General features: G+C 40.8%; 2 protein-coding genes across 2 annotated transcripts; one reads left to right on the top strand and one right to left on the bottom strand.

Moving 5' to 3' along the window:
* The first annotated feature begins 2,297 nt into the window (after positions 1–2,297).
* Positions 2,298–5,560, top strand: LOC120106291 (NADPH--cytochrome P450 reductase-like). Its single transcript, XM_039119272.1, has 10 exons — positions 2,298–2,304; positions 2,407–2,522; positions 2,619–2,702; positions 2,779–2,930; positions 3,017–3,113; positions 4,225–4,374; positions 4,466–4,543; positions 4,657–4,779; positions 4,895–5,008; positions 5,480–5,560. The coding sequence occupies exons 1-10, from the start codon at positions 2,298–2,300 to the stop codon at positions 5,558–5,560; spliced, it is 1,002 nt and encodes a 333-aa protein (XP_038975200.1).
* Positions 5,561–12,899: 7,339 nt separating this feature from the next.
* LOC120106290 lies at positions 12,900–14,307 on the bottom strand. The gene is made up of 2 exons (XM_039119271.1): positions 14,291–14,307; positions 12,900–13,806 (listed from the first exon to the last, which is right to left on the bottom strand). The coding sequence occupies exons 1-2, from the start codon at positions 14,305–14,307 to the stop codon at positions 12,900–12,902; spliced, it is 924 nt and encodes a 307-aa protein (XP_038975199.1).
* Between the last annotated feature and the right edge of the window lie 835 nt (positions 14,308–15,142).

Here is a 15,142-nt window from a genome sequence, read left to right as displayed (position 1 = left end):
CTCTTGTTTCTATAGCAATATACCGAGATAAACGTCTGATGAATAAGATCTACAGAAATGAGTGATTCTGATTGGTGGCATGTATGGCCATATGATGCACAGTTATAATATCTCGAATGCCTTTGGATAAGCACCATGGAACTTAGTCACCTATGGAAGGATATCTTTTTTTGGATTCGGATTGTATGTTCTGTATGAAAGAATAACTGGTCTCTTTTTATGATGTGGACCGATAGATCGCACTCTGCAAAGGTCTCCAAAGACTCCAAACTCTTTCATCCATCCATTTGCACATTTGCACAGATTTTGAAGCGATCTGATTCCTTCCTCGTGCAAAAGATAAAGAAGATTGTGAACATATTGAATTCGGATTGTATGTTCCGTATGAAAGAATGACTGATCTTTTTTATGATGTGGACCAATAGATCGCGCTCTGCAAAGATCTCCAAAGACTCCAAACTCTTTCATCCATCCATTTGCATATTTGCATGGATTTTGAAGCGATCTAATTCCTTCCTCGTGCAAAAGATAAAGAAGATTGTGAATATATTGGATTCGGATGGTATGTTCCATACAAAAGAATGACTGATCTTTTTTATGATATGGACCGATAGATCGTGCTCTGCAAAGATCTCCAAAGACTCCAAACTCTTTCATCCATCCATTTGCACATTTGCACATATTTTGAAGCGATCTAATTCCTTCCTCGTGCAAAAGATAAAGAAGATTGTGAACATATTGGATTTGGATTATATGTTCCGTACGAAAGAATGACTGATCATTTTTTATGATATGGACCGATAGATCGTGCTCTGCAAAGATCTCCAAAGACTCCAAACTCTTTCATCCATCCATTTGCACATTTGCACACTTTCTGAAGTGATCTGATTACTTCCTCATGCAAAGGATAAAGAAGATTGTGAACATATTGGATTCAGATTGTATCTTCCGTATGAAAGAATGACTGATCTTTTTTTATGATGTGGACTGATAGATCGTGCTCTGCAAAGATCTCCAAAGACTCCAAACTCTTTCATCATCCATTTGCACATTTGCACAGATTTTGAAGCGATCTAATTTCTTCCTCGTGCAAAAGATAAAGAAGATTTCGAACATATTGGATTCGGATTGTATGTTCCGTACGAAAGAATGTCTGATCTTTTTTTATGATGTGGACCGATAGATCGCGCTTTGTAAAGATCTCTAAAGACTCCAAAATCTTTCATCCATCCATTTGCACAATTTTTGAAGCCATCTAATTTCTTCCTCGTGCAAAAGATAAAGAAGATTGTGAACATATTGGATTCAGATTGTATGTTCCGTATGAAAGAATGACTGATCTTTTTTTATGATGTGGACTAATAGATTGTGCTCTGCAAAGATCTCCAAAGACTCCAAATCTTTCATCCATCCATTTGCACAATTGCGCAGTTTTTGAAACGATCTGATTTCTTCTTCGTGCAAAAGATAAAGAAGATTGTGAACATATTGGATTCGGATGGTATCTTCCGTACGAAAGAATGACTGATCTTTTTTTATGATGTGGACCGATAGATCGCGCTTTGCAAAGATCTCCAAAGACTCCAAACTCTTTCATCCATCCATTTGCACATTTGCACAGATTTTGAAGCAATCTGATTCCTTCCTCGTGCAAAAAATAAAGAAGATTGTAAACTTATATTACTGTTACTCACATAGGAATATACACATGGGTATAGTTACAATCACGTCCTAAGATCAAGCTAACTGCACTGTACAATAGTAAACACATAGACAAATACAACAACAAGCTGATTTGATGAATCCCATTTATTGAGGTGCATGATTATAGTTGTCATGAGCTATATCTTTATTAAGTTGATTTGGTAAATCTCATTTATTAATATACATGATTGTCATTGTCATGAGCTATATCCTTATTACGCCCCCCACAAGATAGGCGATCCATCAGCAATGCCAATCTTATTCCTCAATTGCTAAAACTGTTGATGCAAGAGAGGCTTAGTCAATAAGTCAGCAAGTTGATCCTTCGTGTGAACATGCGACACATTCAAGAGGCCCTTGCTGAATGTGTCATCTTATTGTTTTTTAAAGCAGAATTTCTCCTGACAGAGTTTCTGCAAAGTAAAATATTCATTCTTTTAACTTGACGATATTGAGTTGTATCAATTGAAAGCTTCGTGTTACAATATAATGCTTCAGAACCGATACTTTATTTGAATGCTGCTGAAACTATTTACAGTATTCAGAATTTATCATAAGTGGTTGCTCACCTTGGAGGATATATCATATGTGAAATGTCAGGTATGAAACTGGAGACCACGTTGGTGTTTTTTCCGAGAATTGTGGAGGAGGCTGAAAGGCTCTTAGGCTATTCATCAGGTACATTCTTCTCCATACATGCAGACAAAAAGGATGGCACACCATTAAGTAGCAGCTCTCTAGCGCCTCCTTTCCCATCTCCATGCACTTTGAGAACAGCACTTGCTCGATATGCAGACCTTCTAAATTCACCAAAAAAGGTCTTTTATATTCTGTATAGCTTACAGTTTCAAGATTTTTACTTCAGAATTCTTCAATTGATTTTTTTTAATTGTGTATTTATAATGAATCTTCAGGCTGCTTTATCTGCTCTAGCTGCTTATGCTTCTAATCCAAGCGAAGCTGAACGATTAAGATATCTAGCTTCTCCTGCAGGAAAGGTTGGTATTATTTGACAGGAAATGAAATGCTGCACTATTAGTGTCAATCTGGTTGACATGTAACTTTTGGTTTCAGGATGAATATTCTCAATGGGTAGTTGCAAGTCAGAGGAGCCTTCTTGAAGTTATGGCAGAATTTCCTACAGCTAAGCCTCCTCTAGGTGTTTTCTTTGCAGCTATAGCTCCTCGCTTGCAACCTCGATATTACTCTATATCATCTTCTCCAAGGTGAGCGCCATGTCATGTTTCATATGTTCTATTTTATTTATTATTTTTTCTCATGTTAATACTAAATTTATCATTATCCTACGCAGGATGGTACCTTCTAGAATTCATGTCACATGTGCGTTAGTGCATGGACCAACACCAACAGGAAGGGTTCACAAAGGAGTTTGTTCAACCTGGATGAAGGTATTGACTATTTAACATAGGATTGTATATGTTTTCAGATTTTGAAAGTAATTTAGGTAGCATTGGTATAGCTGGAGTATTCAAAATATATTTGCAGACTTGAAAGCTAGTGCTGGATATTTTAGGTGTATCCTTAGCATCTAGCATTCTTTGACCTATGATGCTGCTCTCCATCTCTAATTGCATAATTCTAAATTTCATCGCGATGCATCTAACTTCTTTGTTCTCACAGCCTTTGGTTGGTATATCAATTGATTGCTGGTTTCTCTGCTGCTTGTGATGGCTTCTTCCATCTGCTAGCTGAGCACAATAAACATGCTAGAATAACATTGGTTGCTGTCTCATTTGGTCATGGTTGAATTTAGTGATTCATGATTTTGAAAAACACTACTTCCCCATGTTTTTAGAAAGAAAAAACTTTTTAAAATTGTATTCTTCAGTCAAAAGAAAAGGGAAATAATAAGAAAAACAATTGCCATTTTCCCCCTCCCATCTGTTTTTGCGAGGCACTTAATTGTGTGAACAATATGGAAGGAAGTAACACCTGATCTAACTGCAAATGAGAATTCTTGGTGAATGAGGATTCACCAAATAGCTGAGACAAGGCTTGAATGGTTATGGTTCTTTCTAGTTGTGGCACACTTTTCTTGCCAGTCCAACTTACCAATTTTGATTAAACTATAATTCAAATTAAAAAAAAAATGTCTGCCTATATGTCATCAAATTAAATCTTCCTATCCTATGCCTATTGAAAACATGACATGCAAATTCTCCATATGAAACTCCAGGTTAGAATTGTCATAAGAGTGCATGTTATGGCAAGTTAAGGTCCTCACCCAACTTGTGGCTACTTATTCTAAATCTATTATGTTGCCTGCACTAATTTTGGCTTTATCATTTCGGTCTTATGTGATATGATTCTTATGTATTCGACTGTGATTACTTATCATTTTATTTTTGGTCCATTATCTTCTCTCTCTCTCTCTCAAAAACAAACAGAAAAGATTAGACCAAGGTTAATTCAATTTTACTTTGAAAATGGAATAGTTACTATTGTGGGTCCATTATTAGATGATCACTTTGTCTTAGCTGAGATTTTGTATTTTTACAGAATTCAGTTCCATTAGAAGACAGCCAAGAATGTAGCTGGGCTCCTATTTTTGTGAGACAATCAAATTTTAAATTGCCTGCAGATACCTCTGTACCAATTATCATGATTGGTCCTGGCACAGGTTTGGCACCCTTTAGGGGCTTCCTGCAGGTTTGTTTCATAACTGATGCTATCATAAATATTGTCTTGGGTTAAGATAAAGGCCTTACAGTGTGAGCTACCTCCACTTTGATATCTCCAGGAAAGGTTGGCATTGAAAGAATCTGGAGCTGAACTTGGCCCTGCTATTCTCTTCTTTGGATGCAGGAATCGTGAAATGGTAAATTTGTAATAATAAATCTATCTTGATGTACAATTGGTATTTCCCTTGTGTCGCTTTTGGAAATACCCTTGCAAATTTCAGCTGGATTTAATTTGAATGATGGCATGCAGGACTTCATTTACGAGGATGAGTTGAACAATTTTGTAAAAGCAGGAGCACTGTCTGAGGTGATTGTTGCCTTCTCTCGTCAAGGTCCAGCCAAAGAATATGTGCAGCACAAGATGGCTGAAAAGGTTGAATAACAATGATACTTCCTTATGCTGGTTGTTCATGATGCTTTATCCCAAAAAAACATTGAACATTTTGCAACTTTTTTTGATATTAATATCTTCTCCTCCTTGTTTTCAGGCTGTGGACATTTGGGACATCATGTCCAAGGGTGGTTACATATATGTCTGTGGTGATGCTAAAGGCATGGCCAAAGATGTCCACCGAGTTCTTCACACCATAGTTCAAGAGAAGGTAAAGGCAAAATTGATCTTGCTCTGGTACAAACCCTTTGGTTTGATTAAACTCGGAATTTTCGTGAACTCCGAATTTTCATGAAAATACAATCTCTAAAATTGAATTGCTGAATGTGCTTGTTTTCATCTTTGAACCAGCTTTGCTAGTTCTTATGATATTAATGAACCTGTTTTTGTTTTCAAGAGCCCAAGAAACAGATCGTTCATAAAATCCTTAAAATTTTTGGTAGCAAAGATTTGTTACTTTCAAAAGTTTTGTAAATAAAAGCAAGGAATAGCAAAAGTTTTGTAAAAATGCTAACATCAATCTCCATATGATATTTCATTGATTTGTAGAGAAATAGAAACACAAAAACAACAAGAATAGCAAACAAGCCCTTAACTACTGGGTAGAACAATGCTACTTCCCCCATCTAATTATGCATTGAAGTACCAAATCACTGGCAATTGCCTTGCAATTGGATTTCAGGGTTCTCTGGATGGCTCCAAGGCTGAGAGCATGGTGAAAAATCTGCAAATGGAAGGGAGGTACTTGCGCGATGTCTGGTGAGCTTCCCCTGAAAAAAGAAAGGGTTCCAGTGGATTGCTTAAAGCTGTAGCACTCGGTTGCCTAATACAGGAATTTGAAACTCAGAATGAGTTTCCAATTTCACACATCTGGAAGTGCGTGTCATCTTTTTCCTTGATTCTTTTGACCATCTGACGACGATTTTGCTGTGTTTTATGTATTCGTTGGAGAAGGAATAAAGAGTGTAACTCTGTGTAGTTGAAAGAGTGATCAGGTTGGTATGTGGAAAACTTTCTGTGTCGGCCTTTAACAATTTATGAATAATGCCATCAATTTTACGATGAGATCATCCAGATAAAGCGATGTTGGCGATGTTGAACTCTGACACTCACTTCTTTCTGAAGTTTCATGCACTGTGGAGCATTGTGCTTGTTATCACAATGTGACCAAGCTTGGTTCTGCATAGGCTGTGTTCTTGTTACATTTTGATCAACATATTTCGACATTTTTGAATCAGTTTACTGCTGGTGGGTCGGAAAAAAACAAAAACAAAAGTGATGTTTTGAATTAGAACAATGATTGAGATCGTGCTTATTATCACATAAAATCTTCGTCGTCATGTCAACGAGGTGCAGTCCAGTCTCGTTATATTCTCTTAATATTTCACGTAGGTTGGATTAGCAATCCTTGAGTATCCCTCAAATTTTTTTTGCGCAAATCTGTTTTAAGTCTTCCAATACTTTTTTATTAATTAAAAGTACTTTACTAATATAATGTTTTGTATCAAATGAAGTTACCAATCAAATTGGATTTTTAGTATCCGGCTCTAGCATTTGATATTTTAAATCACCAGATTGAGTAGAGATCAGTATATGCTCAGGCTGACCCAAGATGGATGATCCTGATTAGAGCTGATCAAAACCTAGGCCGGGCCGGTTTCTACAGCAGAAATTAGGCTCGATGGCTATACCCCGGCCCGGCCTGGCCCGACTATCGGGCTTAAATTTTTGTCCAGGCCCAACCCGACTTTATAAATATGGTTCTAGGCCCGACCCGATAGGCCCGACGCGACAGGTCCGATGTATTCTTTGTTTGGAATTTGGAAATGGGGCAGAATGGCCCGACCAGGCCCGACCCGATTTTTTTGGTCGGGCCGCTTTTCTTGCCCAGGCTCGACCCATGGGCCTTTTTTTAATGCCCAAGCCCGAAAAATTTCGAGCCGGGCTGGGCGGGCCAGAAGGCCCGTGATCAGCTCTGATCCTAATTGTGCTAGATAAAGCCTAGCCCATGCCTCTTAGCAGCCGTTCACTGAATACGATATGTATCTGTTCACTGAGCAGGTCACACCTCTTTTTGGTGGTGGTTTTGGGTTCCAGATTTGTATCCTGACCTGAGCAATGATCATAATTGGAATGATAATGACGACGACGATGACAAAATTGCTGTTGATTATTAGGTCAATATTCACATTATTAGGAGAATAAAATAGTACGTGAAAGTTTTCGATATCCTCAAGTTGACATATAATGTTGATCTTGGTCACAAGTTGAGGACCGATTTCAATGTAACCCAATTTCGGGTACTAAATCGCCTAAACAAGGTGCCAATATTTTGCTAAATCTCCTAAAAGCTTAAGTTCACTATCACGCTATATTTTCATGCACGCTTGATGTGATTTGACCCAAACTATTATTCGAGTGTGATTCAGTATACGTTGCCCCAAGTATGTCTTACATGTATGAGTAGCCAATGATTTTTACTTTTTATAGCAGGTTCACTGTGACTAAAACACAAAAATTTAAAAGAAAATTATAGGCATTTTCCAATAAAAAAATGTTCTGGCTTATAAACTAAAATCCAATCTAAATTCTCCTCTCTCTCTCTCTCTCTCTCTAAAGAAAAAAAGGAAAAAGAAAAAATTCCAATCGGAATCCATCGAGCGAATGAAATGTTCCGGGACCGGATGTTGGAATTTTTAGGGTTATTGAGGAAGGATGATCACCGTTTTGTATCCATTGTCTAGGGGACTCTTTCCACCCTTTCCTCCCCGGCAACAACCATAAAAAAAAAGAGGGGGGGGGGGGGGGGATTTAGACAAACTTGGATGAAAAACAACATAACTACAACTAAAAGCGAGAACATTCTCTTTATGTTTTTTTTATATTTATCAGACCTTCAAGCAGTTTTTTGGGCAGCAAAATACTAGGCATTAGCCTCCGACAATAAGCATATTTAGCCCGAATGCCATGGCATGGTGTTAAGTGTAGAAAGGGAGGAGAGAGAGATGTAGAAGAAAAGGAGAGAGAGACATAGAGGGAGAAGAATAAGATCTTTATTCTATATTTCAAACAGTGTCATAGCCCACCTCTTATAGTTGAGGGTTGCTATGTACAGCTCATGTATACAACTCATATACAACTAACGCATAGAATAAGGTTTCCTAAGTCCCCTGCCAACCAACATATTTATGACTTTTAATATCTCAAAAAAAAGCTTGTCTCTCAAATCAATTTATGATACAACAAAGTCAAGGGATGGCAACAAAATTGTACTGAAGTTTTGCTCAAGCAGATCTAAGGTACCTTTTAACCAAACACTTTCTAATTTAAAAGGAAGAAAATGGACAGAAATTTTGTAAACATCAAATACGTTCCATCCGTCACAATTGAGGAATTGGCCAAAAAAAAAAAAGATCAACTAGTTTGCCGCACCTATGTCACCCCAGTGGAAAAAATACTACTTTTCCTTCTAAATTCTACTTCGAGTTTAATAATTTATATCATGTGCTGCACATTGTTTTCGGAATAGAAAAAAGTAATCCATGCATATTAAAATTGATAATTTTTCAAGCAAACAAGTTGAATAACTAAATTCTCAAGTGAAGGGTCAACTAAGAATTTGATAAATAACTTTATTTAACTACAATATGCAGTAAAACCTAAATGTGAGACTAAGGAACACTGTTTTTCATCGTAGATATTGAAATAATACCTAATCCATATATTTTCAAACTAACAACTCTGACTATTCTAACAGAAAAGACATGCTGAAGCCTATTGTTATTTGTAGAGTAAACAATAAAAATGAAAAATTATAAAAATCAATGCGCATCCAGATGCGCATTGTGGCACCATGGTTGTTGGATATTTTAAGAACTAGAATAAAATCAATATTGCTCAACAGTATATTAAAATAACCACTTATCCTAAAAATTTAAGTTTATAGAATGAGAAAGATTTATTTATATATTTTATATTTTCTTACTATATATATATATATATATATATACATATATTAAAAAGGAGTCCAAAACTCTTTTAATATATTAAGTATCAAGCACAATAAATATTATAAAAATACCCACATATTTTTTTTCTCCACCGATCAACTGCTCCCTTCGCCCCAGTGGTAGGAAATCCAAGGTTGGAGACCAACATATAGTTTTGTTTTGATGAAGAGTTTTTTTGTTGTTCTTTTTGTCACGCCCCCGCCTCTGCGAGACACGTGAGGCACCTAGTGCCCACGTGGGGGCCACATGAGGGGGGAACACGGGGCTCCCCTGCCAGATATTGTCCGGTTCTGGGGCTTCACGCAAGCGTCCTTCACCCCTCCCCGGTTTTGTTTTCCACCCAAAACGCGTCTGCAGGATTTGGAGACACCGGCCTCATATGCCCAGGCTCTGGAACGAGTCTTTCCGATGTGGGACTATTGGGCCTCACACCCTTCCCACCATTGGACAAGAGCCGTCCTCGGCTCTGATACCAAATGTCACGCCCCCGCCTCTGCGAGACACGTGAGGCACCTAGTGCCCACGTGGGGGCCACATGAGGGGGGAACACGGGGCTCCCCTGCCAGATATTGTCCGGTTCTGGGGCTTCACGCAAGCGTCCTTCACCCCTCCCCGGTTTTGTTTTCCACCCAAAACGCGTCTGCAGGATTTGGAGACACCCGCCTCATATGCCCAGGCTCTGGAACGAGTCTTTCCGATGTGGGACTATTGGGCCTCACACCTTTTATACATTACGATGCTATTTGTCATTTTCCAACCTATGTATGAAAGTATGACTTACGAAAAAGAATAATGATTTATGAACTCTCAGATAGCTATGCCTACCTCTAGAAATAGAGGTCAGTCGACCCCTCTGGAGCTAGCATCCAATGAATATGGCCCTCTGCCAACGGGTTAAAGTTGGTAACGAATAAGAATAAGTTATAAAACTTGTCGACTACGAATACGAACCCTGTCACGGGATTATAGTGACCATAGCAGCACATCCGTCTGAGAGTAAGATTTATAAAGTATGGATGAATGGCAGCATTTTTATAAGACTTGCATTATCATGTTTATGAACTTGCATGGTTGAAGCATATTTTGCTTTGTAACCTGTTTTGAATAATTTATCCATGAAATGCTTTATTTTCTGTTAAGTTCTTCAAATGATGCATTGGCATGAGAAAAATTATGCTTGATCTAATAAGATAGTACATGGTTACTTACTGAGTAGCAAGCTCATACCCCTCCTGTTGTTTTCTTTTATTTATTTCAGATAATTAAGGCGATTAGGAGCGGGAAAGAGTGAATGAAAATTTGAGTTGAAGCATAGTTACAGGGACTCTTAGAAGTATCTATGTTAATAAGTTTGAGTTGTAATATTGCAAACTCATGTATTGGATTTAGATGCTCTGTATTTGCTTCTTTATGATTAGTCAATAAATTTGATCGGATTTGGTTTTATTCCATGAAATAAAAATTGTTATCATGGGCTGCGTGTTATTGTGGGCAGCAACCTACAATAGCACGGCCATGTCATGAACCGGATCTGGGGCGCATAATATATATATATATATATAAAATCATGTCCGGATCCGGGGCGTGACATTTAGTGGTTTCAGAGAAAATTTAATGTCATGCCCCCGCTTCTGCGGAGCACGTGAGGCACCCAGTGCCCATGTGGGGGCCACATGAGGGGGGACCGCGGGGCTCCCCTGCCAGATATTGTCCGGTTCCGGGGCTTCACGCAAGCGTCCTTCACCCCTTCCCGGTTTTGTTTTCCACCCAAAACGCGTCTGCAGGATTTGGAGACACCCGCCTCATATGCCCAGGCTCTGGAACGAGTCTTTCCGATGTGGGACTATTGGGCCTCACACCCTTCCCACCATCGGACAAGAGCCGTCCTCGGCTCTGATACCAATTGTCAGGATCAAGCGCTACCATTACACCAAAACCGACCGGTGTTAGTGAAGGCGCAACTCTATTTTCTTAAACCCCACCAAAGGCAGCGCCACGAGTCGACTCCGACCAAGGCCTCGCCCAACCCCGGACTCCGACCTGGCCTCGCCATGGGTTCAGGGACGCTCGGTATGACCAACCTACTAACCAGGCTATCACCGTTGGCAGGCGGCAGGACATGCTGACAGTGACCCTCCCTGTGCTGCTCAGGGACCCCGCGGGTATGGCCCGCACAGCAGCCGAGTATGTCCAACATTCCCCCCCCCCCAACGCGATGCCTGGGTTTCGAACTCGAGACCTCTGGCTCTGATACCAAATGTCATACCCCCGCTTCTGCGGAGCACGTGAGGCACCCAGTGCCCACGTGGGGGCCACATGAGGGGGGACCGCGGGGCTCCCCTGCCAGATATTGTCCGGTTCCGGGGCTTCACGCAAGCGTCCTTCACCCCTCCCCGGTTTTGTTTTCCACCCAAAACGCGTCTGCAGGATTTGGAGACACCCGCCTCATATGCCCAGGCTCTGGAACGAGTCTTTCCGATGTGGGACTATTGGGCCTCACACTTTTCACCCAATATAGCTGAAAGTCACTTTCAAGCAGCTCTAAGTTCAATGCACACTACTGACGAAAAATGCAAGAAATCTATCATTATATAGAACACATGAATTCTATTATTATATGCCAAGTTATCTTAATTGATAGGCTAAAATACAAGGCATGGAGCTCTCCTCTTTGCTGTCAATCTTCTTCCTCCTCCTCCTCCTCTTTTGCTATCAAAAATTCAGCTCACAAGCCTAACTTCATAGGGCTCAATTATATTATTTATTTATTTATTTATTTGAATAAGGTCATGAAGGATGAAAAAATAATATAAAATTAAGTAAATTTTGAATGGAAGTTATGAGAGAGGCGATAATTTGCACTGTGCAAAGTTTGGCACTAGAAATGCATCCATGGGCACGACAAGAACCATTCAGATTACCTTACATAAATATGGTAGGAATTATTATTTTTATCAAGTCTTATCGGCAATTATTTTCTAAAAAAAAATTTCGTGCAGCATCTAAGATATGTTATTTCGAATTTCTAGAAAAAGACCGAGTGAGTGCAATGGCTAGAAAGAAAGTGACATGGCCGGAAAACGAGGTCTTTCAGCCGGAAAGTACATTTCGGTGCCCAGTGTTTCATGATAGTATAAAAATAGCCGGCCCGGCAATCATACAGTTATTACGATGTGACCAGCCTCAGGCCCTGCAATCATACAGTTTGGGTCACAAATGTAATGATATTAATAACAAAGGAAACATGAAGCAACCATGTCATTACAATTATAGACCTTAATAACAAAGAAACGACTATATAGTGACACAACAGAGCAGTTGAATGTCTAATGCAAATCATAACTTGAAATCTGGAAGTTGAGATCAACATATCAGATGATCCACTTATAAAAGCATTTGTAACTCTAACTGTATTGCTGTGAGGATCCATATAGGCATGTATTTAGTCTCACATCAATTATTTGCTAGGTAGATCTTAAATATTTATATAGGATCAAAAAATTTAAATAATACCTTCCGGCTAGCCATTATAGATAAAATTTTGAGTTGTTACAAATAGTATCAGAGCGGATCCGACCTATAATCTATGTAGAGTAGAAGATAATACAATACAAATCTATTGAGGCTGAATGGATTTGAACCCTTAGCCTGAACTGTTTTTCACTAGGTAGAACTTGGATACTTATACAGGATCAAGAAATCTAACACTACAAAAGAAAGGATATCTCCTGACGGTTTTTTTAGTCTCTACCGACGCTTTTAAGCGTCGGCGAATTTCCAGCCCATGCACCCTGAAGCGTGGGTCAGACGTCGGGCAGGTGGGCGTGGGTCCGGTTTTTGCCGACGCTAAGAGAAAGCGTCGGTAAAAACAATATTCGCCGACGCTTTAAAGTGTCAGGAAAGCCCAAACCAGTTTTGGATTTTCGTCGACGCTTTAAAGCGTCGTTATAAACATTTTTTTTAAAAAAAATATTTAAAAAATATTTTGAATCAGAGCCTCGATTCCTCCCTAATTTCCTCTCCGCCTCCTTCATCGCATCCCTCAGATCCCACAGATGCCCTCTCGTTGCCATTGAAGCGAGACGGCGTGGCTTACTTGGAAGAGACGGGGTGAAGGGTACGGGTGATGCCGTTAATGGCGCCATAGCTGCGGGAAGTGAAGCCCAGGCAGCTGAGCAGGCCCTGGCGGTAAGGCAAGAAAGAGATCGAGTGCCAGAACTTCTCTTTGGTGTTTCCTCTCTCTCTTCCCTCGCTCTTGCTTCTATAGAGGAGATCTTTGAGGAAGACCCACTTCTTGGAGGTTCTTCCAGAGGAGGAGGAGGAGGACGTGGAGGAGGACCGGGAGGACGAAGCCGAGACGGATAGAGTGGCCGCCTCCGCCTCGATCTGCTTCGGATCTGGAACCGGCTCTACATCTTTCGCTCTATCTTCTCGTTTTTCGACCTCCATTTGCCAATGGAGTGGCGCGTTCCGAAGCGGGGAATGGGATCTGGCCCTCCGGCGAATCGATCGGCTCCGGAGCTTCAGATCCCGCCACCTCGCGGCCATTTCCGGCGGGTGACGCTCAGATTCATCGTCGTCGTCTTCTTCTTCGTTGAGATCGAGTAGGGGGGCGAGGACCTGGGGCCGCTGGAGGTGGGAGCAGAGCTTCATGGGGCGGATCTGGCCGTTAAGGAAGAGCTCGTCGGCAGAGGTCATGGATCCGGTGGCGAAGGCGGCGGCAGAGGGGAATCGGGCGGAGAATTCCAACTCAAAGGAGCCGGCGACGGAGGCGTCGGGGGAGTCGGAAGGGAAGCGGCCTCCGCCGCCGCCGGCGGAGGAGAGGATGAAGTGCATGGGGCTGGTGGGGGCGCTAAAGAAGTAACCACCGGCGACGCCGCCGCGGCCGGGGCTGGAGGGGGCGCTGACGTAGGGAGTGGAGCAGGAGCTGTCGACATCGTCCGAGGGGAAGCGCAGGGGGAGAGGAGAGGGTCGAGGTGGTGTTCGCCATGGTTGGGTTCTGCGAGCTCGGAGCTCGGAGGGTCGCCATTGCGAAGGTTTTGGAGCTCCATTCTCTCTCTCTCTCTCTCTCTCTCTTTCTCTCTGTGGACTATAGCTTCTCGGAGAAGATATTATAGACGGAAAGGACGAAGGGGGAGGTGGGGCTCGTTGGACACGCAATAAATTTTGGGTCGTTGGCTTCCGACGACGCTTTTTAGCGTCGTCTTAGGCCTGCGATTACACCAACACGTATTAGCGTCGTTTTTTGCCGACGCTTTTTACAAGCGTCGCCACATTTAGACGTTAGACCGAAAATTGCCGACGCTTGTAAAAAGCATCGGCAAAACCGACTTTCCCTGTAGTGTAAATATTATCTTTCAGATGGCTATTTTGGGTGGGTCCGATAACATGTGTCTACATATGTGCATGACATGAATACAAAACAAACCAAATTCAAAGAAAGATAGTTGGAAAATAACCCCCTACTTTGATTTTAGATTAACCTAACAGCTGCAATCATAGCTGACAAGCCAATGAGATGTATTTCAAACTATAATATCCATGCCTCGCTTTGCTCATCACATCGTAGTTTCCAATTCAGAAAGACACAATTTAAAACGTTGTATCCAGGTCTCTAACACTCCAAAAAATTAGAAATAAGATATCACAGCTATTCCGTTCCTTTCTGATCCCTTGAACTCCTGGAAAATGAGTAAGAGCAGAGGATGGTTGCAAAAACAATTTTGAGGAGATGATTACAGTATAAGCAATGACCATGTTAACGATAAATTGAGTGCGCCATTTGTGGTGGTCAAACCTAACTCAACGAATTTTAGACAGCATTCTGGAAGAGAAACGGGCGCCGCAATGTCCTCAAATGGGCCTCTTTCCAAGCGGATTGACCGGTCTTTGGATAGGGAAAGGGCGTCTCCCGTGCGATTGGGGTCGAAGCCGAGTTCCATTTTTCCAAAGGAGGCTGCGGTCCGGGCGAATTCATTGCTTTTCCTTATTTTTGGTTCACTTATCTAGAGAGTAGGGCCAGCTGCAGATAAGGGTGGCAATGGAGTCCAATTAGATATAGATCGAATTAAATGCAGGTCAGATTAAAAATTCGCCCACCTGAACTTGATCTATTTATTAAACAAGTCAAAAATTTAGATATAAACCTAACCAGTTTATTAAACAAGTTACTCGATCCAACTTGAATAATTTATTTATTAAACAGATAAGTCAGATTAAATGAATTAAACAAGTTTTAGATTTTTAACTGGTAAAATAGGTTAAGCGGGTCTGATTAAACATGACGGAAATAGATTAAGTAGATTTTAAATAAGTTAAACATATCTTAAATGTGT

Source organism: Phoenix dactylifera, unplaced genomic scaffold, assembly GCF_009389715.1.
Source record: "Phoenix dactylifera cultivar Barhee BC4 unplaced genomic scaffold, palm_55x_up_171113_PBpolish2nd_filt_p 000519F, whole genome shotgun sequence".
Classification (NCBI taxonomy): Eukaryota; Viridiplantae; Streptophyta; class Magnoliopsida; order Arecales; family Arecaceae; genus Phoenix; species Phoenix dactylifera.
Note: the sequence above shows the minus strand (reverse complement) of the source record. Positions and strands in the feature narration are given on the sequence as shown.

Bases quoted from the DNA above. Each gene is read 5' to 3' on its own strand.
- LOC120106291 (XM_039119272.1), top strand. The intron at 2,523-2,618 runs GTCTTTTATATT...ATGAATCTTCAG, and splicing joins TTCTAAATTCACCAAAAAAG to GCTGCTTTATCTGCTCTAGC. The intron at 2,931-3,016 runs GTGAGCGCCATG...TATCCTACGCAG, and splicing joins TCTATATCATCTTCTCCAAG to GATGGTACCTTCTAGAATTC.